At 42.6% G+C, this 27,105-nt stretch overlaps 1 protein-coding gene across 2 annotated transcripts in view; it reads right to left on the minus strand.

The window, feature by feature from the left end:
* Window positions 1–12,942: 12,942 nt before the first annotated feature.
* Window positions 12,943–27,105, minus strand: part of DERL1 (derlin 1) — a 32,041-nt gene continuing 17,878 nt past the window's right edge. For both annotated transcript variants that reach the window (XM_063079392.1, XM_063079393.1), the window contains exons 4-8: window positions 26,874–26,900; window positions 26,155–26,250; window positions 24,851–24,903; window positions 23,134–23,244; window positions 12,943–19,996 (exon numbers count right to left, since the gene is read on the minus strand). In XM_063079392.1, coding sequence (XP_062935462.1) covers window positions 19,858–19,996; window positions 23,134–23,244; window positions 24,851–24,903; window positions 26,155–26,250; window positions 26,874–26,900 — 426 coding nt within the window. In that variant the 3' untranslated portion in view covers window positions 12,943–19,857. The remainder of the gene's footprint in view (window positions 19,997–23,133; window positions 23,245–24,850; window positions 24,904–26,154; window positions 26,251–26,873; window positions 26,901–27,105) is intronic.

Here is a 27,105-nt window from a genome sequence, read left to right on the forward strand (position 1 = left end):
AATGATCTTAGATGATATTAGGAAATGAATATGAATCGTTAGGTTTGTGGATGGTATTGGAGTTATGTAAGAAAGTGTCCTCATTGTTTAAAGATGCGTAATGAAGGAATGGAATGTTATGCAATATATATGATTTACCTTTAAGTATTTAAAACATTTTAGGAGAAATAAAAAGGATGGCAAATTAACAATTGTTAAACCTAGGTAATGGCTATACAGGTATTTATTATACACTGTTCTATCCACTCTTTTATACATTTGAAATTTTTCATAATGTAAGATTCTAATAGAACATTTTTCTAACAGTGCAGTTATCAAATTCAGGAAACTATCATTGCTATGATACTGTTGTCTTATGCATAGCCCATATTCTACTTTTGCCAAGCAATACTGCCCTTTGTACCCACTTCTTCCTTCCAGAATTCAATTCTGACTCACATTTTTTCATCTGTTTATCATGCTTCTTTGCTCTTTCAATCTGAAACAGTTTCTCAGCCTTTCTTTGTCTTTTACAACATTGACATTTTTAAAGAATAGCGCTCACTGTTTGGTAAAATGTTCCCTTCATTTGCATTTATCTGATTTCGTCTTTTGATTTGATTCCCAAATACTATAAGGTCTTAGCAGGAAAACTACATAAGATGTCATGACCTCCTCAACACACTGGGAGGTACCAGATGTCAGTTTGTCCTGATATCGGTGATGTTGATTTTGGTCATTTGGTGAAGATGGTATCTGTCAGATTTCTCCACTCTAAAGATATCATTTCCCCTTTGTAAATAATCAGTAACCTGCAGGAGATACTTTGACACTGTGTAAACATCCTGTTCCTCAACAACATTTCACCCAGTGGTTTTGGTATCAACTGATGATCTCACCTGAATCAATTAATACTTCAATGGCTGCAAAATGGTACTTTCCTGGCTGAATCTTTTCTTCTACATTCATTAGTTGGCATTCTATTGGAAAGAAGAGGTTTCCCTTTTCAAAACATGTTTTTTAAATATAAACATGTCCATGGGGATTTAGAAAGGCATGTTGGTGCCTATTTCCTCTGCCTCTAACACTATGTGCAGGATATAGGACAAAGCATAATTGTAGAAGGAACTAAATCACTTTTACCCTTTCCTCCAGCATCCCATCTTGGCTCATTCTCTTACTCATTCAACAAACATGTGCAGAGCTGTTACTAGGGTTGAGCTCTGGAGCCCCCATACTGAATCTGACTGTGGCCCCACAGTGAGGAGGACAGGGAGCTAGGCAAATAGCTTCATCCCAACATGATGGGAGCTGGCACAGAATGGTGAACGAAGCACTAGGGGGCAGAGCACGGGAGGAAGAGACAGAAGGGACTTCACTGAGCAGGTGCATTTGGAACCATCTTGAAGGATGAATGAGTTCCCCAATAGGGATGGGAAAACAGGCCTTGCAGATGTGTTTGGAACCAGTGAAGAGTCAATGGGCCTAAACTTGGGAGTTTGTGGGATTGCCAGGTTGGATATGGATACGACAGCAAAGAATGTTTCTTTTAATATCAGCAAAGCAGATCAGTTATGGTGGGTTTTAAATGAGTCATTTCCATTGTATGAAAAAGCCACAATATCTTTAACCAACCCCTTACTAGTAATCATGCAGGTTGTTCCCAATTTCTTTGTTTGTTTCTATAACCTTTGTTTGTTATTCTCCTTTCTGATTATTTCCTTGGGATAAATGGGGGAAAGGCTTTTGGCTTCCAAGATCAAAGCCATACCAGAAGGATTGAAGGCCTGCCTGAATCACAGACAGCAGTGCTGGGCTGGCTGCTGTTTCTCCTCACCCCTGCCTTATCCTGCCACTGGAACAAAGCTTCTTAGGCACTGCCTGCCCGCCTGACTGAGCTGACTGTGTACCGAGCAGGAAAGCCGGGTTTCCACTAACAGCTCACTAACTATCGCCAACACAGATGATTTAAGACTCCAGATAAGCACACTGACATTTTCTAGACGTAAAAGTTAGAGCCTGTGAAGACTAACATCCTGTCCGCAAGATGCCAAAAGGAAAAGATATGAAGATGGAAGGGTTTAGAAGCCACTCTGCCCAGAGATAGGGAAGAAGATGGGCCTAGAGATGTTGCAAATGATTAGCACAACAGGGTGGGAAGAACCCCAACTGTGAAGCCAGGTGACTCGTATCCTGTAATTTGGGGCAGGTCAGTTAACCTCTCTGCGCCTTGGTTTCCTCGAGTATAAAATGGGAAGACAATGCCTACGTCATAGAGTTTTGGCTTAGATAAATGTGAAGCACTGGTGTAGAGCTGGACAGTCAAGAGTCCCCAGAGGAAACGTTACTCACCACAGGTGACTCAACTGAAGAGACTTATTGCAGGGATTTTGTAGACAGGTGTGGGCAGGAAAGAAGCAAGGGGTGTCAAAAAACCAGAGACTAGTGATGGTAGGAAGCCATTACCGCCTCCAGTGTTACCAGAACCCAGTAAGAGTGACAGCCATGGAGAAGGGGCGGGCCACATAGCTGGAGTCATATTTGTAGTACTGTTGGTGATGCAACACCAAAGCAGAGAGGAAACGCAGAAGAAATGCCTAGTGTTCTCTCTCCTCCTGCCATCCAGTCTCCTGCCAGGACCTTCCATGTCTGAGTCCAACCAGAAGCCATCTGACAAGGGACTCTGAGGCAAACCCACTCAGATTCATGTTTCTCTCTCAAATGTCATGGCATCTTCAGCAGCACACACAACAGAAAACAGTGTTCCTACAAGGTCATGATGATACGGGGTCACCAGAAGAGATCCAGCCTGAGGAAGGCAAGTGGATTCCAGCCAGGAATCCAGGCAGACAAGCCATCGATTCAGGGACACCCAAATGCAAGGTGGTAGAATTCATCTAACCCAGCCCCCCACCCACCTCCTTGTTTTGGAGGTGAGAAAAGAGCAACCCAGCATGGGTAACTAATTTGCTTAAAGTCATCTTCTAGTTAGTTACAAATCCAGGGCCAGAACTGAAATATTTTGGCTCCAGAACCAGCCTTTTTTAATATATAAAACTATTATTGCAGCTATGCATCGAAGCTATCTTTGGTAGAGCCATTGATACATTTATTTCTAAAGTTGCTGGACCACAAAATGTTAACTGTCCCTTGTCAGCTTTGCCCAACATAAGCTATGAGAAACCAGAGTGGGCTCCTCTCTTATAGGATCAAGCAAGTAGGAGGTACAAAGAGTCTTCAGATCTCAAGGAATAATGAAGGGCAACTCTTCCTCCAAAATCAAATTTAAATTACAGCCCATGTTGAAACGGAAGCTTGGTGGGGAGAAATGAAGTTGAGTATTCTTAAAGGTGGTGGTAGCTGTTTGCTGATGTCATTGTGATCTCCCCATTTCATTTCTCTCTCACTGCAGATTGCAGCCAGGTTCCTTGACATTTATTGAACTCCCACTATATATTCAGTTCTGTGCTATATGCTGGGATACCAAGATAAGTAAGACAAGATTTGTGTCCTTGGAGCATTTGTCTGCCTATTTCTTTATTCTCTCCCTCTCAACACATGTGCACAAATACACGAACACATACCCCAATAAGCACTTACAGCTTTCTGCTGATGACAAAAGCAGTCCTCAGACCCAGAGGATGATCACTGGCAGGAGTTTACATCCCACCCAATTATTTTCACAGTTACTACCTGTAGAGATGAGCATGTGGGTCTTCATCCTGCCATGACACTCCTCTCTCTGATTTCCATGACCCTTTTTATAGACCTCTGTTACAGCATTTATCATCCCCTCTCCACCATCAGACAGAGCTCCTCAAGGGCATGAGTTATATCCCAGTCATCTTTCTAGCCCCTGAACCCTGGTGCAATGCTTGGCACGTAGTAGGGACTTAATACATGTTTATGATTAATTGAGTGGTGAATGAATGGACGGATCAATGAATAATGGATTATGAATATATGGATGGATGAGAGGATGAATAGATAAGTAGATAGAAGAGTAGATAGATGTTTGGGTGGGTCAATGTATGGATGGATATTTGGGTGGATGGATATTTGGATGTTGTGTGGATGGATGGATGGACAGACAGAGGGATGGACGGATGGATGTATGGAGGGATGGATAGATAGATATTTGCATGGGTAGGTAGATGGTTGGGTGGATGAGTGAGTGGTGGATGGATAGACAGATAAATCATTAAAAATATTTATCTTCCTTGTGGATTTAGGATAATACCTACCCTACCTACCTCCTAAGATAATGGTCAGGTTATAATATAACTGCATGGCCTGGTGGGAAAAAGAACTTAGGGTCACAGGCCTAGGTTCTACTCCCAATTTTGCCACTTAGTAGTTGTACCAGGGTACTTCAAAACATTCATGGAAATACAGTATTGAAAGATAAGATAAATCTTCCCGTGAGTTTTTTGAAATACCCTCATATGTGACTTGAACAAATCCATGTCTGTGGGCCATACTCTGTAAACAGTGTCCTACAAATCTGGTGGTTATTGTGATAATGAGATAATCAAGTGAGATAATGTTCCAATATACAAGATAGCACTTTCTCACAGCAAGCAATGGTTATGATGATGGTGATGATGGTGATGATGATGATGGATAATATAGGTAGTCATCATCTGGCAGTGCCCAGAAGGTGGGAATATAGTGTCTCTCCCATTGAGTTTTGCAACCCTAAACCCCAGTCCTCGGTCTCAGCATTCCCAGCTCTCTAAACTAGAGGTGATCCGATCCACTGCAAGCCACCTGCTTATCTTTCTCCTCCCAGGATTCAGTTCTGTGTCACCTTCTACAGCCCCTTCATGCTTGGGACCTGAGCCCACTATTGGAAGGATAGCAGGGACATTACAGGGGAGAGCACACAGGAGCAGTGTGGTTGGTGAAGCCTTCACTGATGAGTTACTTTCTGAAGTACTCTTGTATTTCTTCTTAGAAAATTAAGAAATACATTCACAGTGCTAAAACCACTCATTCAATGTTCATTTATTGAGTGGCTACTTTGTGTCAAGCACTGTAATTACTGCGGAAGCAAAACTGAGTAAAGCTGGCCCCTGCCATCAATAGATCCCACTAGCCTGTGCCCTCAGTAGAGAGTAAGCCTCCAAAGGATTTCAGCCAGACCAATCTTGCCCACCCGGGCTTGGCACAGTGCCAGCACATAGGAGGTGTTCGATTCACTTCCATTGAGCGGAAGGAGCTCAGTGTAATGGGGGAGGCAGAAAAATTAATCAATAACTTCGGGTGGACATACACAGAGAGAACTGGGAATACAGAGGAGGGCGCACCCAGTGCAGAACTGGGGTCAAGGTCAGCGCCCTAGAGGAGGTGGCGCCTAAGCTGAGGTCTGAAACAAACAAGAACAAACCACAGAAGTAGGTGGGAGGAGAGTTTGGCACAAGCGTGCTGAACACAAGCTTAGCTTTTTCTCTCTTCTGGCTTTCTCTTCCTCTTAACTTCCATCTGCCTCTCCCTGCACAGTAGACCAGGTTTTTATTCTCCAGTGGGAAAACAACCTTCAGTTAGTCCACATCAATGTGAAGCCTGTTCTGGTCTCCTTACAAGACTCACTTATCTGTAGGGCAGGTGGAAAATCACAGTGGGCATTCCTGCTGGCTTGGCAAACCAAGAAGAGAGAGGGAGTCTGATTCTGATGGGGAGCAGAGACCAGAAGGCAAGAGGAGGGCAGGGAGAAGGTGCCAGCAGGAGCGGCTTCCATTCCTGGGACTTCTTTCTGCTCATTGTGGAGCACAGGCCGAGGGCAGAGTCCATGGAATCCAGAGGCAGCCTCCTCCCAGTTCAGGTTAACATTGAACAAAGGCACAGAGAGCCTTACATGCCTCAGATTTCAGAACAGGTGACACAGCCACTCTTGGCACTCGGAGCCTGTAAATCAGCCTGGAGCTGGGCTCAGGGCCAGCTGCATCTCTCCTGGGGCAGAGGATGTGCCCTCCACACTGCTCAGGACAAATCCACATCCCTCAGCATGACACAACTGGCCTCCACTTACCCTCCAGCCCCATCTCTCCCCACTGTTCACACTTTGCCTACACATGCCTCAGTTTCCCCAAATACCCCATTTCTCTTCCCTCTAGACCTTTGCACAAGCTGTCCCTCTACCTGAGACACTCTCCCAACCCTGCTCCTTTACGTGGTTAATGCCTACTCCTCTTTTAGGTCCCAGCTTAGAAATCCCTACTTCTAGAAATTTGCTGTGATTCCACCTCCAGGTCCAGTTGAGCCCCCTCTCCTTCCCCTTCTATGCTGCTGTCACGATGGATTGTGATTACCCCAATATGTGCCCCTGTCTCCCACTGGCGCTCCTTCAGGACACAGACCATGCCATTTTCCTCTTTATATCCCTGGCCCCTAGCACAGTTCCAGGCTAAATGATCGAATGCATGTTCACCTTCTCATGGCAGCCACTGAGGAACTGACTCGGATTGGGGGTGAGCCAAGGTTGTGCCTCAGCCGAAGAGTCCTTCTCTGGGGGCTGAGAGTGCTCGCTGAGCATGGAAAACCACACCCTTATATTGCAAAAGGCTTTCACATTCACCTGCCCATTTAACTTCCCCGCCACCCCCAAGGCAAGCATTAATCCATTCACTTTACACACGGGGGGGTCTGAGGCCTGCAAGTGCACATGGGGAGAGGGCAGAGAGCAGGTCAGGTCAAGTCCAGTGCTGCTCTGCCAGTTCCTCTGCTCTCCCATCACATACCCCAGGCCCCTGGCATCTCTGGGATCAGTCCACTAGCCTGCAACACGACCAAGCAGTCACTGTTTGGAGCCCTCCGGTGACACATCAACCACTCCCTTAGGGTCTGCCTGGTCCTCCCCCTCAGTGTGACATGAAAGGCTCAATTCTTGCCTTGTGCTCACATGCACATATCTAAGCCCTTGCCCCACGACTCTTTGGATGCCCATGGGTATTATCCACCTCTATCAGGAAAACAGGCTGAGGGTAACCACAGAGAACTTGCTACAAGTGTTAGGAGGGCAGAAGGGGCGAGAGAAGGAACGTGGCAGTAGCCAGAGCCCACAAGCCCAGGCTCCACAGACACCAGCACAGGGAAGAGCTCCTTCTGCCTTCCACCGCCTTCTGAGCATCTGCCCCCACTGCCTCTCGTTCACAAAGATCACCTGGAGCAAGCTGACAAGCAAGGGAGTCTGTAAAACAGAGTTTCTCAGTCTTGGTGGTACAGGAAACAGCACAGAAGTGCAGGGAGGGAGCTGAACACCGACAGACAACATGTGATACACCATCAGGGCTGCTCGGGAGTAAGGCAACATCCCCAAAAGGCCCTTGGTAGCATTAACATAGCACAGAGGACCTTTGTCATGTTTTCTGGCTCTCCTGCACATTTTGACAGTATTATTCATTTGAGGAGTGCCTGCCTTTTATCCCAAAATAGAAGCAGGGCTCTCACTCTGCCAGCCTCCCTGGCAGCTAGGAGTGGCATCAGCTCCCCAGATCAAGCAGGCCTGCAGGAGTCATGGGAGTGGAAGCAGGCCACGTGAGGAGAGAAGCCACCTGCCCCAGCCATGCTCTGGGAGGTGGCAGTGCTTGCCAAGCTGGTCCTCACTGGAGAAGGGGCCGTGGGGCTGGGGCTGTGCTCACACTTGAATCACAACGAGTTCCTGGTGCAAAAGCAGCCACAGCGGTGCCACTATGACATCTGCTGCTTGGTGGTGGCCATTTTGTCATCGGACCAATTCTGCAGCAGAGTATGAGCATTATTCCCAGGATCTCAGCCTGGAGCCTCATCCTCCAGCCTGCCCAATGATTCTCTCAGTTACTCAATAATCTTTTTAAACAAACATTAAAACTAAAGTGTAATGTCCTTACAGAAGAGTATGTAAATCATGAGTATGCAGCTCAATACATTTTCATATAGTGAACCCAGGTCAATAAGTAGAACATTACCAGTAACCCCAGATGCCCTGCCACTGCCCCCTTGCCGTAACTGCCTCCCCTCTCTAAGTATAGTCACTGATCTGACTGCTAATACCATAGATTCGTTTTACCTATGCTTGAGTTTCACGTAAATGGAATCATGTAGTCTTTTGCATATGGCTTCTTTCACTCAACATTATGTCCCTCCTTCTGTGGCAGTACTTTGTTCATGTTCATGACTATATAGTATTCCATTGTAAGAGTAAGCCACAATTTATCTATTCTATTGTTGTTGGCACTGGGTTGTTTCTGGTTTACACTTATCACAAGTAATGCTGCTATCAGCATTCTTATATGTCTTGTTTGTGCATTGGAGTGGTAGACAGTCATATAAGGGAAGCAGAACTGGGGTCAATTCAGATTTTTATAGGGAAAAACCGTGATTTTTAGGCAAATGTTTCCTCAAACTGGCTTTAAAGCAAGTAAAATCATTTCTAAAGGTGGGATTTGAGGATGACTGTCTGAGCCTACAGCATCCCCTATCGTTAACACCATATCAGTGTCAGGCTGGTGCTAAGTGAGGTCCCTGCTGCTTCACTGCAGTGGGACATGGCAGAGTGATCAGGGTCACTACATCCTCCAGCCTCAGTCTCCTCATCTGTAACGACAACACCAACCTGACATTCTGTTGTGAGTATCAGACTGATGACTGATCTGAAGAGAAGGGATAGAAGGCAGAGGAACAAATATTTGCTGTGGACAGTCTTTGTCCCAAATGCCACCCAACATTAGCTCTGTGAGTTCTCACAGTAATCTTAAGAGGTGAGTCCCGTCCTTCTCTTTATGAAATTGAGGAAGCTGAGGCTCACAGAGGTATAATAATTCGCTCCAAGTCACAGAGCTGGTAAAGGGCAGTGTCAGCTCTACTCACAGGTCTGCCAGCTACCCGGTCCACACTGAATATATGCAGAAGGTGGGGGGTTATGTTCTGCAACTAACAGGTTAGGGGAGCCACTGGCTGCCTGAGCTCAGCATTCTCAACAACATGGGGACGATAATACCCTCACAGGGTGATTGGGGGAATTAAAAGAGCTCGTGGCCATGAAGGGGCACTAACATTTCTGAGGGGAGTCAATGATTTACACACATCACCTGATTTAATTCTCACAGTAGCCTCCTGAAGTGGGAGCTGTCCTTCCTATCTTGAAGTGAGGGCTGGATTGTTTTCTTCTAATTCTGGCACTGTCGGTGTGTTGTGAATGTGTAACTCGGAAGACCCAGAGGGAACCCGGTGCCAGCTGCCCTCGCCCTCCTGGGGTTCCAGCTGCTGCCCAGAGAAAAGTGCCTGTTGGGATTCACCCTGCATAGTGGACAGAGGCAGCTGGGCTGCCTGCCTGAGGGCCAGACCCACCACTCCTCACGTTGCCTGTGTTCCTCAGGCCCCGAAGCCAGGCCTACACCCCTAACACACACACACACACACACACACACACACACTCTGACACAGCCCCACAGCAAGCTCCCCTCCTCACCCCCTACTGCTATCAAGAAAGCCATTGTCAAATGCATACACTCGAAATACTCGAAATGCTGAAAGACTGCGTTTTTATTTTTCAAGGGCCCATTCCTAATCACAAGAGGCCACTTAGTCTGAGTGGGGCCCAGTAATGTTGATTAATGATTATGTATCTCTCATGAGAGTTGGGAAGGCCGGCTCCCACCTCAGCACCCTCCTTTGCTGCACATTAATCAGGACCAGCCGCAGGAGGAGTCAGAGCTGTGACCACTGACCTTCGGCAAGAGCACTGCAGGTCCCAAGGATCACTCGCGGTGCCCTTGCGCAGCACCCTCCCTCGCAGCAGGCCCTGCTCCATCCCTCCCTGCCTCCCCCCTCCAGTGCTGACTCTGATCACAGGCCAGGAGGATTTGAATATTAATAAGATCCTGCACTCCTCCAGACTGTTCATCTTAATGATTTTTAAGGGTTTTTCTTTAATTCCCTTTCTCTGTGTGACAGATACAAAAATTATTTAGTGCATGTTGCCAGCTTCCTTCCCCACCACATCTCTAAAGGAAATTTGATCTTTGCATAGTCAGTCCCTACTCCCCTCCGCCTCCCACCATTGGCCTCCACTTCCTCCCGAGGAGAGTTGTCTGGCCAGGCCTATCTCCAAGTTTGGGGAAGGCAGAATCGAGAGAATGGGCTGGGAGTGACCAAACTCAAGGTGAGGAAGTAAAAGGAGCTGGGGAGAAAAGTTGAGATTCAAAGATTTGGGTGTAGGGAGGAGTTTTTTTGCAGGTGGGGAATCAGGAACTCGAGCATGGCCTCAGGTGTGAGAGAAAAAATAAAGCAAAGCAGAATGAGGATTTTTAAGAAGTATGGGGGCTGGCTGGTTGGCTCAGTTGGTTAGAGCACAGTATTATAACACCAAGATCAAGGGTTTGGCCAGCCACCAAAAAAAATAAATAAATAAGGATACATGGGGTGAAGGAGGAGACACTCATACACCACACCACTGGGGGATTGTAGATGGGTGAAACCACTCTGGAAACCTGATGTTTTCTACTATGGCAGAACGTGTTCCTACTCTGTGACCCAACAATCCCACTTCTAAGAATCAGGTATGGGAGCTATAAACCCATGAGATACACATCCATATGCTCACCAAAGATGTATACTAAGATGTTTATAGCAGCACTGTTCATTATATCCTGAAACTACCCAAATGCCCATCAACAGTAGACAGATAAATAAATTACGGTGTATTCATACAGTGGAACACTACATAGCAACAAGAATGAAAGCACTACAATTATATGCAACATGGATGACTCCCACAAACATGATGTTCAATAAAAGAAGACACAAAAGATTATGTATAGTATGATTCCATTTTTAGAATATTCAAAAATAGGCAAAAGCTAATCTAGATGGGTCACAAGTCAGGATAGTGCTCACTTGGGGGGGTTGGTGACTGCAAGGGGGTTCAAGAGGGCTTCTGGGGGGCTGATGATGTTGTCTATTCTGATCAGGGTGCTAGTTACACAGGTGTATTCAGTGTAGAAATTCATCAAGCTGCACACTTAATGATTTGTGCAATTTTCCGAATGTTTATTTAAAATTTATAAAATATATTGTTTCTTTAAAAAGCAGCAACCCAGCTGCCAAAACAAATATACAAACAAAAAAGCAGCAGCATTGTAAATGGATCTGCTCTTTAGACTTCTCCTAGATTTGAATTGCTGTATAATTGCTTTTGTTGGCTGGATTTTATTTATGTGAATGCGATACTGTGCTGAGACAATGTTTTGTGTTCTTTCAACTTCATTTGATTTTCCTTCAATGCACACAGGAAGATATACATTTCTGAGCTTCCCTTGTGGTGAGCTGGGACCACGTGATGAGTGCTGGCCACTGATGTTTGCTATTTTCAGCCTGGCCCCTAAAACCTCCTGCACAATCCTCCCTTGCTCTTTCTCATTCTGTTCACCACTTGAGAAGAATTTAGTGGAGGACTCTTGTGGTCCTGGGAGATGGTGGAGCCACTGATAGTTCTTACCATTGCACAAAAGTTAAAAATTTCTGCACTAAATGAAAGGAGTCTGAGTCCCTGAATAACCACATGGAGCAGAGAGCCCCCACCTCACTTCCCATCCTCACCCTCACACCCACCATCCCACCCTCTTACCCACAGTGGACTGTGATTTGAACAAGAAATATATCTTTGTTGTGATATGAGATGGAGATTTGGAGATTGTTTGTTACAGCTGTTAACCTAACTTGACTCTCTGACTAATTAATATACAATATGCCTTACTTGAGTCGTGGGTCTCCAAGTAGTACCTTCTGTCCTGTAAATGGGAATGGAAGTGAACATTCTTAGGGAGAAATACTTACTCCTCACTACTTGCATTTCCAACAAGAGGCAATTTCCCAAACAGGAAGAGTAAATAAGAAACTTCATTTTTCTCCCAAGGGGAGGACTTACGTGATTGGTAAGTATATGAAGGAACTGAGCTCAGTCCTTGTAAAGCTAGCTGGACTCCGGAAGCCGCCTTCTCTGCTCTTCCCATGGTAAGCTCACAGCAGTAAACACTGTCTTGCCTAGCTGGGCCAGTGGCCAGGGGAGCCTTTCAATTTCTGGGGTTCAGTTTTAGGAAGTCCATATGGTACACTCCTAAGTTATATGTTCCAATAGCCTTTCTCAGCAATGAAGCTAACTTTTGATCTCCACCTAAGAATTGTGTTTATCTCTCAGTTGGTTCCACACTGAGGAGGAAAAGGAGAGAGTTACTTATGGGCCCCTAAAAAAACAACAAAGATTAGGAAAAGAACTATTCTCTGCAGCAATGGTCAAGAAATAAAGCCAAATTAGAAAGAAAAAACTATCCTTTTTAACAACAGAAGCCAGGTGAGTTTTATGGGATTTGTTAAAGAATGGTGATTGGGCTGCAGTCGAAACAACAGTAGCCGTGACCCCTCTTCCTTCCCAATTTAGACCAGCTTCACTTGTCTTTTACTTATTAAGATTTGAGATTTCATTAGAGCAAAGAGTTCTGTCTAAAAAGTTTTAAAATCTTTTATTTAGATAATCTTTTAGGTACCCACTGGCCTAAAGGATCTTTGAGCTTCTATAAGAAACCCAAAATTCCATTCTTGTAATATTTTGTGAATGGCAGTGGTCTATGACAAAAGTAGACTGATACTGGGATGCAAAGAGAAACCTGGCTGTCAGCTTCTAAATTATTGTAAGTTTTTTCAAGGCTCAGAGAAGAAATGCCTCCAGGCTACCTTAGCTCGGGGGACAATGGTGCTCAACCTTTCTTTCTGTGCTGGGGAGAGCTTGAATTGCTCACCTGAAGGGAAGAAATATGGTCACCAATGTCCCTGGTTAGGCCAGAGATAGGATTGAGCCTGCTCCAGGTATGAGAGGTAGAAAGGTGCACGCTGCATTGGAGGATTTGGGAGAAGACAGCTGGGAGGTTATTACAGTACTTTAGGGGATGTGTTAGTTTCCTAGGGCTGCTGTAACAAATTACCACAAACTTGATGATGTAAAACAATAGAAATTTATTCTCTTAGAGTTCTGAAGGCCAAAAGTCTGAGATCAAGGTGTCAGCAGGACCACACTTCCTCCAAAAGTTGTAGGGAAGATTCTATTCTTTGCCTCTTCCAGCTTCCGGTGGCTCCAGGAGTTCCTTGGTTTGCTTAACTAGTGTCTCCATCACTCTAATCTCTGCCTCTGTGTGTCTGCGTTTTCTTCTCTTCTGTCTAAGCTTCCGCGTGTCTCTAAGAAGACTTGTCACTGGATTCAGAGTCCACCAGATAATCCAGGATGACCTCTTCATCTCAAGATCCTTAACTACATCTGCAAAGATCCTTTTTTCCAAATAGAGTCACATTTATAGGATCTGGGAATTAGGACATGTACATATCATTTGGCACCCCCCATTTAACCCACTACAGGGAGCATGCCAGAATTTTTTTTTAGCAGAATCACCTGCTTCCCTGACTTAAGAGTCTTGCTTTGTATCCAGTGAAAAACTTTGACGAGGCTTTCTAAGGTGGGTAGGTCTGATTAACTGCAAGGCTTTTGTTTTACTGAGTGTAGAGATTTGGGGCCAGAATTAAATTGACCAAGACGCTAAAGGGGATTGGAAAGGCCACATGGGGGAAGAATGGAGAGAAAGGCAGGAAGCCAGTTGATAGCTAAAAAGAATTTAGGTTATGAAATGTATTCATTCCTTTGACAAATATTTATCTCAAAAAGCCAATGTGTGCCAAGCTTTGAGCTAGGTGTTGGGGATGACATGGGAAACCAGAAAGACAGTCCCTGCTCTCCAGTGAGGGGTCACTTTTGCTGTGATGTTCAACATCAACCCTTTTCACCCTCTCCCCACAAAATTTTCAGCTAAACGTACATTGCTTACTAATGCTCAGTAGATGAGACAGAAAAAGGAGATGGGAGAAAATACTGTCTTGTTTCTGAGTTGGAAAAAAGCAAAGCCAGAGAGCCAGAGGCCCCTCCCAGGAGGCTAAACATGTGATTTACATACTGTAGTGTGCTGGGGGGCTTTTTAGACATTCAGCATCCACTTCCTCCCTCTTATGGCAAAAGCAGTTTGATTTGCTTTTGGAAAATTACCTCTCCCCTATAGTGGCTAGTTTTTCCCTGAATTCTTAGCCAGAGGGGAGGCACAAGGTCCAAGCTAGGCCAATAAGACTCGAGAGTTGAATCCTAAAGGGAGAGATACAAGAACAAAATCAAAGGTGGAGCTGGTTAAGCCCAGCGAGAGATGTGGTGAGATCAATCCCTGCTCTCTGGATCCTTGGTCCCCTTTTCATGTGAGGTTTCTCAGGAGGTCCTTGGAATCTGTGAGCTAGTCTGTTTCCTTCCAATAAATTCCCTTCTTGCTTAACTTAGCCAGAGTCCTTTTTGGGTACCTGCAATCAAAGAACCCTACCTGATGCATGCGATCATGAAAAATCCCAATGCTTCCTCTTCAGTAAGGGGTCTGGGCACCTCCAGGGAAGAACCTCAGACCTAGAGGTGAATAAGAGCCTGGCTGTGGGGACAGATGTATCTTATATTCTTACAGCCAGGTCTACTACTTCTATAACAAGACAGTTAAGATCAAAACCCAAAGGTTCCCTTAAGCTAACAGTGAGTGCCCTTAATTAACGACGACACTTACTGTATCACTGCCAGCCATCAGGAAAAGGCCAACACACTGACAGAGAAGAGAAAGAATATCAGATTCATCTGGGTCAGGTTAAGGCTTCAAATGACGAACTGAGCTTAGTAAACATTTCTTAAATGACCATTACACCTACGACCAAAATTCAATTCTGCACTCCCTGTGGGTCTCTCTGGCCCCTATGACATGGCAGGGGTTTCTTCTTTCTAAATACATGTGCATTTGTACAGGCCACAGGGGAATTCCTCAGGGGAGAGAAAGCTAAATTTATACCTTCAATTAATCTTCCCAAATGTTCTCACTCGCCTTCAGTCTGTACCAAGTCTCTTTTTGCCCAAATCAGCCCAAGTGCTCACACCATTACACATGGTAGACAGAAGCTGCTTTGCTTTTTCTTAAAAAAAAGTATTTTACTTTTGAGTCCATTCTTCCCGTTATCTCCAACCTCTTCTCATATCCTGTTTCAGGGAGCTACGATTTCCTTATGTGAATAACAACAACAAAATCCTTTAATGCTCCTGGGAGACCAGGCCATTAGCTTTCTCCCTAAGCAGGCCAAATTCCTATCCAACTTATTTTCTAGCCGAAATTTCGGTTCAGTGCATCAAACACATAATAAGCACCTATATGTGGCAAACCTGCGCTATGCACTAGGATACAGCCATGAAAAAAGCGCTAATGATGCTTACAGATCGTGGGACAGACACACTAAGCAAATGATTACAGGTGTAATGAGTGTCAGAAAGCAGAGATCAGGGTGCCTGTAGGCCACACGGGAAGACATCTAACCTTGCCTTCGGGTCTAGATAGGCCTCTATTTGATGAAATGATGTTTAAGCTGGGCCCTGCAGGATGGTGACGGAATCAAGAGAATTGCTTCTCCTCCACTGGGGCCTTCTGCAAAGCTGTCTCCATTTCAGGAAGAGATCATGATCTAAAATTTCATTTTCAAGCTGAGGGATTTGTAGCTCATAACGTATTTTTCCACAGAAATACACTTACCAGTACTGACTAGGTTTCCAGGCTGGTCCACCAGCGTCTAATTATCTACTGTGTGCTGCACCAACGATATCCATAAATAGCACTTACCCAGCTTGTTTCTATGGGAAACACACTTCAAGCCCTGATATCCAATGGAAACCCCTTCACATAGCCCTCCACTTCCTCATTAAGTCCTAGCAATTCTCTCAGAGAGGTCTCTCCAATCCAGCCCCCAATCCCACTGTCTTAGCTCAGGCCAACCCTTACCTTAAATCTGCCCCACAGCAATCAGCACAAAACTTGGTCCTCTTATCTTCAGCTGCTCCTCTCCCCAGCCTTCTCCCCTACTCCCCATGCTGCAGCCAGTTACTTTTTAAAAGAACAAATGTGAAAACTTTTCAATGGTTCCCCATTGCCCACAGATTGAAGTTCAAACTATGACACAAAAGCTTTTCAAGATTAAGCCCCCATCTACCTTCCCAGCCTCTTTCCCTGCCACTCCCTAGATGTATTCTACACATCTAGCCACACAGTGCTCTTCCCAAAATTTCCTGTCCTTGCCATTTCCTATTCCTAGAAAGAATGGTTTTCCCCTATCTCAGGCTGGAATTGCCCGTCAGTCTTTCAAGACCAAGTTCCTCTGTCCAAGACATTTTTTACTTATTTCTATTCTGGCAGTTTGTCAAGTTGTATTGCAATTACTTGTGGTTAGTTTAGTCAACAAATTGAGTCCCTACAATGGGACAAGGTGTCGAACTCAGAAGAAAGAACATACTCTGCAATAGACCATATCGTTTGTATTTGCTTTGGATTCAACTGAAAAGCTGCAGCAAAGGCCTTAACTCAAACTTGGGTTCATATCTTGCTTCTGGCACCTTCTAGCTACTTGATCTTAATCAAGTAACTTATTGAGTCTTAAGATTCCTTCTCTGGAAAATGGGGATAATACCACCTATTTCACAAGCTGGCTTATATACTGGTTCCCAAATTCTGCTGATTATCAGAATCACTGGGAGCTTTAAAAATATGTGTAATGGGAACGATGCAAAATATCTGCATTTTTTAAGTCTCAAACGGTTCTCATTATAACCAGATTAAAACACCACAGACTGGAGGCTTAAATTATTCATAAAGTACCTGTCACATTAATGCTCAATGCCCAGGTGTGCCCCTGAACATGGGATTCCTACCCTAACAAACAGAATTGAAGTGATAAGGGGAGCATGTGGAAAAGCACCCTGGGCTTAAACCACACACATAAGGAAACACAGGACCTGGAATCCCCCTCCCCGCACTGCAATTCAAATCAACAGAGCCACTCTGGAAAGCAAACAAGTAAATTGCCAGTAAAAGCATGTTTGCTTAGCCCAGCCTTAGAAGATACAAGTGAAAAGTACAGGAATAGAGGAGGAACTTTTTCCAAAGGTTAAGCTTTGTTATTCAGAGTATTAAGTTACTGCTGAAAATATAAAAGGAACCTCAGAAACTGAGTTAGCAATGAATAAAGATGTTGGCAACTGCAACATTATCATCAGTGTTATTCAAAAGGTAGCTTAGGATACAATGATATTGGCAGTGTGCTGTCCTTCAAAATAAGCAGGATCTCTCCTATCATTTTGGTGCTTCCCCAGAAGAGAAGAGAAATGCACGGCCCTGCTGCTTCTCATTGCCCCACCTTGTGATGAATGAAGTCGGCCTTGCAGGCCCGGAATACAGTCTTGGATGGTTCACCCTCCAGGAAAAAAGTCTCAGGAAGGCCATGGCACCTGCTTTCTAGTCTCTATGGGTCTTACATGGAAAAGGGATTAAACTAATTCTATAGAGTTCCAGGACTCAGACCCACGGGTAGAAGCTACAGAAATGCCATCCAGCATACTACAATCAGATACGACTTCTAACCCAAAGTTCAGAAGCATCCTGCTTCATTAAAATGAAAAGCCAGGAATTCTGTTTCCATGAATTAACCATGATATTCTCCAACACATAAACAGAATTCTGTACAAAAATGTGTGCTATGTCACTCTGATAGCAAAAAACACTAAATTCTTCCTAAATGCTCATCAAGAGATGACTGGTTGCATAAACTACATAGTATCTAAGAGACAGCAGAGCAGGGATATGTAAACTTAACACAGACAACCTTCAAATTGTTCGTTTTAATTTACAATTTTTACCAATAGAAAGGATTCAGTACAAAAAGGGGAATCATCTGTACAAAACAAGTATTTTTTTTTATTATTCATAAAGAGAATCCACTGTCATGTCTTATCTTGCCAAGTCAAGACTCAAATAGCTTGTTTTGGTAAAATTATTCCAGAAAGATAGGCAATCCAGAAAAGATCAATAAAATGATTAGTTTCCTAGCCGTGTCTAAGAGGAAGAATTTAATGAACACTTTGCCTTGAACAGAAGAGTTCTAAATACTCCTGGAAACCTTTAGAAAAACTACTGCTCTCAGACAGTGGAGTTGATAAGAGGGCACATAAGAGACTCTAGCTCACCTACCCTTAGAATCTTCTTACACATACAATGAGTTTCCACTCCTGTACAGTGAGTACACATGCAACATAACAGGAACAATGGCTTCTAAAACTTTACAAGTAAATTTTATTGTGGCCACAGCTCAACAGCAAAACATATGACAGTGAAGATTCAGACTCTCCCCACCTACTATTCTATCATATAAATTAAGTATGGAGAGGTACACACAAACAAACTTTATTAAAAATAAGGAGCTGTTTCAAATTCCCATTTCCTAACATAACACGCATCAATGTTTAAGAGTAGGGAAAAGAATAGTCATACTGTGTAGAGCACGTTTCTTGAAAAGAAACTAATCAAAATGCTCAAAGCCTTTTTAGCTGACTCAAAGTACAGTAGTCACCTGACTACTACTCACAGTCTGCTTTCAGAATAAAAACAAAGTAAAATAACTGTGCGAAACACCATAGCCTTCAAAAAACTTCATTTGGTGATGAGCCAAGCTCTGATGGAAAAAGCCCACCCATGAATAAAACTGGTGAGTATTTAAGCTGGCCTGATACACAGAGCTTGTACATTCATGACTCAAAATAATAAAGACCCTCAAACACAAATGATTCTAAAATCATTACAAACCAAAATTATGTGTGATTCACTTAGGTGTGCTTAAGTTAGCTTTAAAAAATGATCTACACACACAGGAGCTACACCTTCCTCACAATTAACTAAAACACTTCACCAAAAACAGGGCAGGGAGCAAAAAAAAGACAATTTAAATAGGGTATGAGGTTCTCCCACCTTACTCAACAAACATACATCCAGAATGATAATGAAATGCAATCAACATCCAGGAGCCTCTCAAAGAGAGCATCTTGCTGTGGCCAATGTGATTTGGAACCTCCCAATACAACACAATCCAACCACTCTGGGACACAAAGCCAGTATGCCCTATATACAAAACACAAAGGGATTATGTCCACCATGGATTAAACTTACCCCCCATGTTAGGTGCAACTCCACTACAATTTTGATCACTTAACTTAGGGAAAAAAATGCCTAGCAACAACCCTCATACCTTATTAATACCAATCTGTGGCCCTCACCGACTCAGTGGTGCTTTTTTATAAAAACATCTGAAGAGGTGGCAAATGGTTGCAACTGATGTCAGGTCACAGCAATTCCAAAAGCTGAGCAAGCTATTCATCCACTGCTTCAGTCTTCTTCCCTATTGTTACAGTCCTGCCACCAAAGGGGAAAAAACTGTGCGAATGAGTTCTTTGCAACCAAGCCTTGGCAAAAGTCAATAAATAAGAGAGCTTGTCAAAGGCAGGACAATTTTATGGGCAACCTTCTCTAGTTGCAAATTTGGGGGCTGGGAAAAGTGGGAGGGAGCATGTGTGCAAGAAACAGATAAGAGTCCTTTTGAAAAGGTTTGGTTACCCAACCCTTTGCCCAACCCAGATGCCCAGCTCGGTGCCAGCAGACTAGAACCTGCTAAAAACCCATTATTCAGACAGAAAGGGAAGAAGAGAAGACACCAAAAAATATAGTCAGTTTCGAAATTTGCACAGTTGATATTTGTTCTTCATAGCAGTAAGAACTTGAATGAGAATCATGGAACTTGAGGAACACTTATATTTTTCTTCAGGATTTAAAAAATTTTGTCTTGTACTGAAAGATCACATTCAGTGTGGGTCAGGTCCAACAGCGTTAGCTATAACTTGGTTGTTAAGCACACCCAGCACTGGGAGGAAACGTCATCTGAGTGGAGCAGCTGGTGTGTGGGCCAGGGGCTGCTCCTTCACTGGTCTCCAAGTCGAAAGCCCTGGCCCCAGTTGTGTCTCCCACCTCCACCATTCTGATCAGCGGCTCGCCGCATGCTAGCAGGGGGCACACCAAATCCTGACACCCCTCCTCTCCTGCTGGGCAACCAGCGGTACCTGGAGCAGAAAGAGGGGAAACAAAGGGAAAAAAGAGAACAATGTCATTGCCACACAATTATCTGACCATTTAGCACATCTCCCTCTCTTGGCGCTTCCACAGCATCTGTCAGGGACTACTAGGTCTTACTTAACATTGCCTTTTCAGCACTTAGCTCAATGACCTCGACACAGATGGCAGTTGCTTTTCATATTTCTTAAATTTATTAAGGTTTCAGCTAAATTCACACTTTAAACTCTTTTTTTTCTGATTAGAAAAGTAATTCATGCAGAACAGTGTGAGAACAAAAATATTACACCCACCAGCTCAACAACCAGAAAGCACTGACGTTGGTGTATCTAAATATAAATCAGATTGGATCAAAGGATACAAAGTAAATTCTCTTTCAAAGGACAAAGCCACAAGAGACTCTCAGCTGAGTCCATCAAGGGAGAGTGGGGAAGAAGGCATTATGTCTTGGAGGTTTTTAAAGTTTATTCATAACCTCTCCTCTAACTGCATTCTTCCCATCTCCCCTAGATGGTGGGAAAGCTGAGGCCAAAAAGGTTAGATGATTTCCCACCTTATAAAATAATAAATTCAGAGTCACAGAATAGCTAAGAAAACTTAAACCCCCAAATCTATCCACTCAATAGCATTTTCCAACTGTTTCCTGTCCTTGACTATAACATCTCAGGATGTGTTTAAACGTATTCCATTTTCCAGATCCTAAGGTTTAATTTTGCTGGAAGGCAGAGAGTATGATCTGATACCCCTGTTGAAACCCCTCTTGGCACCAAGAGTAAGCCATGACAGGTGACTTGCCCTCAGCAAGAAAGCCTGAAGAGAACAACCTTATACTAAAGCAGCTACTATGTAAACTTATCGTTCAATGAGCATTTATCTTACACCAGGTGCTGCACGATTATAAATTCATCTGATCTTCACAACAACTCTATGAGGTAGGCACTACTACTGTCCATTTTCAATCGTGAAGCTCTTCCAATGTGAGTCAGGACTCAAACCCAGGCAGCCTGGCTCCGGAGCCTGCACCCTGCACTACTTCCTACACTCCATGCATCTTATTCGGGATGGAACAGCAGTTGGTGACCAGAGTTCTCACTTGTTTACACCACCTTGAAACCTTTGAACTCCTTCCCCCCCAAAACAATAGCCCCTTTAAACAGAAAATTAAGTGGGTACAGAAGAGAAAAAGATACATACAACTACTTTTCTGAATGGAATACAGAATACCGATACATCCTACAATTATACAACTCACCTCTCCTCCCTTTTAAACAAGTACAGCTTTATCATTAAATAAAAATGTATTTCCAAGCGCTGGTTTCTCAACATCCACGACATCTGGTACAATATTCCTCCCAAGTACATAAAAAAATAGAACACTTAAAAAAGGCAACACTAGAGCTGTCTTGCTCTGCTATTTAGTCTAAGACAATATGGAAGCCATCTCCACTGCTTAAGCAGATAGTGAAATTAAATGCAAGTAATTAGAATAAAAAAACACCCAATTATACATAATCAACAAAAATTTATGGTAATTTCAAAGCAGTTACTGCTTTGCAAGGAGCTACGGTTTGTCATCTGATCTTTATGCAAAATTTAACAGAAGGACTTCCACCAACAGAGAAAGCTCAAGTGAAAGGCAAGCTCCAGTGTGGGCTGATTTTACACTAGAATCTTGAATACTTTGTTGCCCACAATTAAGAAATATCTACAAGCCGTTAAGTCAGAATATGGCCATTTAAAGTAAAATAACTGTTGGCTATCCCCCAAAGCACCAAGATTTTTTTAATTGATGCATCTGCCATCCTACTTGATAAACCTAAATCCAAAATCCAAACCTGCTGTTATTATGTCCTTTGATAATTAGAAAGCAGATTGGTCATTTGTTTTTTTAGCCTAAAGGCAACCCAAGGCTCAGAAGAGAACAAGTTTCTTTTTATTCTCTTAAAGAAAAAAACATACATGCAACAACAACACTGTACTTCTTTGTATATTATAGATCACAATTTAAAAGTCTTTCAAAAACATACCCTTAACCTATAAATGGGGGTGGGGGGGGTAGTTACTCAGCTTTACTGCCCTCACTGACCCCTTGGAAGAATGACAGAACTGCAGAACACTCAAATGAACAAGATGTGAAAGGGTTTTTTTTTAAGCTTTTAAATGCAAGCTATTACTGCATATCCCCGACATGAGATTAGGCGTGATTGTCAGGCAGGCTGAGACACCCAGATGGTGATTTAACTGGTCCCTTCTTCAACAGCCTTTTGCTTCACTGACAGAATGGTCATAACCACTCACATGCTTAAGTGTGTGAGCACCTCTTCTCAGCTCATCAAAATCCCACCCCCACCCCCAACTATAGGAATATGGCAAGTAGCTTTTACTTACTAAGTACCCACTATTGTGCTCCCAACAGTATATTTTACCTCATGCAGTCCTGTGAGACAGGGGCTTCCCCCCAACTTACAGACCTGCAAACTGAAGCTTGAAGATTTTATTAAATAACTTTCCCAATACCAAAACTGTTATAGGAAGGGAACTGGATTCAGACATCAGTGCTGTTGCCCTTGGTCTTCTCACTTTAGAAAACCATAAAAGTAGATAAAGAATGAGCATATATCCCCAGGGCATCAGGACTATACAAACCTCGAGTGTCTCATTTTAACTTTAAACAGTCCTATAAAATTTCAATTCCGTAATATTTAATATAAAAATGTTTAAAAGTACTTAACAATAAGCTAACTTACCCCTTTCTCAGCCAAGATCATGGGTAAAACTGGTGCTTCAAGAAAACACCATTATTCTGTTACTCTGCCCATCCCCCAGCCCACTGCTGTGCACACTGGAGTTGCATCAGGTGCCCTAGCCTGCTCAGCAGGGCTGCTATGCTTCTTGAGATGTCTGAATTCAGTCACCAATGGTCCTTGGCTAAAAGGGTGCCATGAAGGAGACTCAGCTGAGGCTTTGATCTCTGGTTTCCTGTGAGTATGTGACTAGGGTAAGTCATTTGTTGGCTCACATTTCTCCATTAGACAGAGAGGTAACTCCTACTCCTCAGGGAACTCTTATCAGGATAAATAAGAACACAGGAAGTAAAATGACTGTTAAAGTGGGGGGAAATACTTACAAAAACTGAGGCGTGGATAGAAAATTTCTTCCTCCCAAGTCCATTGGGTATCTGAACATTAAGAAGAAATAAAGATGTCCAACAAGATTTCCAATTAGCTCATTGATTACCCTGCAAAAAGAGAGCCAGATTAAAGACATTCAGGCAATAAAGTGAGATGCACCAAGTTTTAACGAATAGCATAAGGGAAGTGATCCTTCACTGCAGCCCATTCACAGTCCCTGGGTGTCGATGACAGCTCCACAATGAGCCCTTTTGTAGTCTGAGTGGCAAATACATTCCGAGGGAGAGGGAAGATCGGTCCTGCTAAACCAATGAGGCCCATTGCTCTTCAAGGCCAGCAACCCTCTGCCATCTCTTTCAAGCCCCAGTCCATCATCAAAATATTGTTTTTGCTACTTCCTGCCTCAAGAGTCTAGGGAAGTTGAAAAGCAAGTTTCTGAATGCTTTCAGTCATGAATATTAAATGTGAAAAATGCAGGCAAATACTAAGGGTACTAAGAGAGACACATGGGAGTAAGGAAAAGATGCACAATAAATTCCTGCTCTCCCATTCCTGAAACCATGAAGTACTTCTCTCCTGCTTCTTGTATCCTTGAGTGTAAGGGACCACAGAGATCACTTAGGAAAGCTGACCTTCACCCTGTAATCCTAAAATAAACACTGACCTTCACTTTTCCCATGGCTTACATATAGGTCACCTCAAGATTTTATAAATCCATTCTTACTATTATATATCCTTCTTTGTCTTCACCTGCAACATGATTCCTGTTAGAGACAAACCAACATCTGCAATTACGCCCACTCTGCCGTCCTGGGTGGGAGAGCAGCCTTCCCAAGCTCAGAACGGGCTATGCTATAAACAGAGTTAGTCTGCTCAATTCATTCACTTCTCCCTATAAGTATGAGGAAAAAGTTAGGATCCCACAGAGCAAATATGTCAGACATATGAAGAACTCATCCCATTAAAACCTATTAAAATACTGAAAATATTTTATAGCATAAGAAATGGGAGTGTTAGATTACCTGCATCTTGGTATCTTCCGTTTAAAATTCTGATGGGATACATTAAAGGTTTTCCTAAGTCTCAGCTCTAATTCTAGACCAACAAACTAGAAATTTAACCCTGCTTGGCCCAAGCTTCTATACTATCAAACCACTTACAAACTACTTCCCATCTGACAATTTGCATTTCTGTGACTGGTGAGCAATTTCCAAGGCATTCTGGAAATGCCTTAAGAATAAAAGACAGTAATTTTATGCATACCTGTCAGAGGAGTTAACTCAGACACAAATTAGGTCTACGTTTGCTCAATCTGGTTAATGAATCCAGAAATACATATTTATTCAAACACACACATATATAAGCATACTGTGTCTAACAATGAGCTAACAAAATTACAACCATTCAAAGTTAAATGTGCTTAAGGCTGGGAGTTTAGCTCAGCTGGTTACAATGTGGTGCTGATAACACCAAGATCCAGTTTGATCCCTGTGCCAGCCATCCACCAAAACAACAAAATAACCACAATGTTAAAAGTGCTTAAAGCCCTGCAATTTAATCAGTTACATCAAAATAAAATTATTCCATAAGTATAAGGTTCTAATGCATCGATGCTGAGATTTTTTACTTTATGAAAATTAGAGAAAGAAGATAAAGATTAATGGAAGTTTTCCAAGGATTAGTTTCTAATTAAATAAATCTAATCTCACTTACGAGCCTCCAATGATATAGTTGAATCCAAGGATAACCCAGGGTAAATAACAGGCCTAGGAAAGAGTATACACAAATGTGAATAGCCACACCTAAAGGGGATACACCTGCTAGAGGGACTGAAATGGGTAACGATATATTGACAAGGGCTTTATATAAATCCTTTGGAAGGTCACTGCAAAATTTCTTGGATCAACCTAGAATCATTCCTACTGTACTTAAACTTCCTATCTAAAACTATACTTATTTGTATACTTATAACTGGACAGAGTACTTTGCACATAGTTCAGATGCAATACATGCCATGTTGAATTAATATTAACAACCTGCTTCAGAAAGTAGATGAGCGTCCTATGGGTGGTGCTAAAAACATGGCCCATGACAGAAACACAGTAGGACTTCAACATGCAAATTGTTACGAACTAAAAATACCCCATCTTTTTTAGGTTCTTCTTTTACATATCTCACAAAATTTCTTCGAATTTTTAACTCATTACACATTGACATTCTGAACTAATCACACTCTCCCAGAGCAAAGGGAGTTGCAAGGAACTTCAAAAACTAGTAAAGAGAAGGTTATACATAAACAACCTTAAGGCTAAATTTGGTAAGTAATTCAGAGGAACACAAAGTATTATAAAAGCCCAAAGGCAAGACTAATTCCAGGCAGGTGACTCAGGAAATATGTTCAGTCCAAACAAAAATTAAGAATGGGTAGATATGCTATTTACCGTAAGTGATTCAACTGTGCAGTATATGCATGTGTTGAAACAATACACTGTACCTGACAAAAATAAATATAAATAAAATTGAGAAAAAAAAAAAGAATAGGTATGATTTATATGAGGAAGAGAATCGAAAAGATGTTACAGGTGGAAAAGTGTGAAAGAAGGTATAGATGGAAGTGTTTGGTGCAAAAACCAATGTGTTTTAGCAAGTGTAAAGCTCATAATAGGGAGTGAGAGAGGGATAAGAACAGATTTTAAAAGACGGGGTTTCATGAGTATCTTACACACACACACACACACACACACACACACACACACACACACACACACAAAAAATCACTCAGGGACATATCCCTGAGGGACATGAGGTACAGAAGGAGTGGAGAAGTAACAGCAGTCAGCAAGGGCCTCCAGGTTGGCTAAAGAAATAGAACTGGGACTGAGGGGAAAGAGGGTCTTGTCTACAGTACACTGCTCTGCAGTGACCTCTTCTGGATGAGTCAGAAAGTACATCCCTGGGCTTAAGAGGGATTTCTGCAAAGACAAATAAATGAAGTTTTTCCAACTAAGGTAAAGTACCTTAAATCGTGTTCCAAACCAAAATGATACAATCATGTCTCTGTTCAGCTGGGCCCAGACATAAAGTACTGACATGATCAAAGGAATCATCAGCAACTGCAAAAGAAGTCAACATGTAAAAACTAGGCTCCAGAGGCACTAAAAGAGGCTTAGCATAAATCTACTATGCTTTTTACTTTTTACCCCTCCTCTTCAAAAAATATTTTCATGTGGGTATTCAAAACCCAAAAGGAAATTCAGCTGACCAGAATGATAAATTGATGCTATTATTTAATTTATCATACAATGAATGCTAAAAAAATCCTATAATAAAATACAACACAATCATTTTAGATGGATTCAGAAATATCAAGGTAAGCTCTGTTGCTTGCAAAAAGTAGGCAACAAAGCTTTACTTACCATATAATCTCAATCTTTAAAAAATACATATCCACAGACATGCCCAGAAAACACTGGATAACCGTTATTCTCAATGTTCAAACATAATAAAGAAGCCAGAAATGAGAAAGAAAAGCAATGATTTAGATAAGTCATGTAAGATCTTCAAGGTTTTGGCTGACTTAAGATCTTCAAAATAAAATAGCTATAACTTTATAATTTCAAAACATCCACATAATCTCACAGTTAATGCAATTTCTGTCAAAGGCCAATAATAGTAAATATGAAAAGTAAATATGGCCATATAAAAGGGCAAAGAGATAGTTTAAAAGGACACTTACCTGCATATCCATTGCTAAACCAGTAATCTTGATTGGTAGAGTTAAAGATCTGATATAAACAATGCATTCTGTACCTAGTCAAGATAGGTTATTTTCCCCCTTTTAAATGTTAATCTCATTCCAATGTTCTGAAGGAAAACACTTTTCTATAGTTCAGATTGCTTAAAACATCCCAAAACACAAAGGAATCTAATAATCATCATTATGAGTATTCCATTAGACTATGCTAAGA

The sequence above is a fragment of the Cynocephalus volans genome, chromosome 15, assembly GCF_027409185.1.
Source record: "Cynocephalus volans isolate mCynVol1 chromosome 15, mCynVol1.pri, whole genome shotgun sequence".
Lineage (NCBI taxonomy): Eukaryota > Metazoa > Chordata > Mammalia > Dermoptera > Cynocephalidae > Cynocephalus > Cynocephalus volans.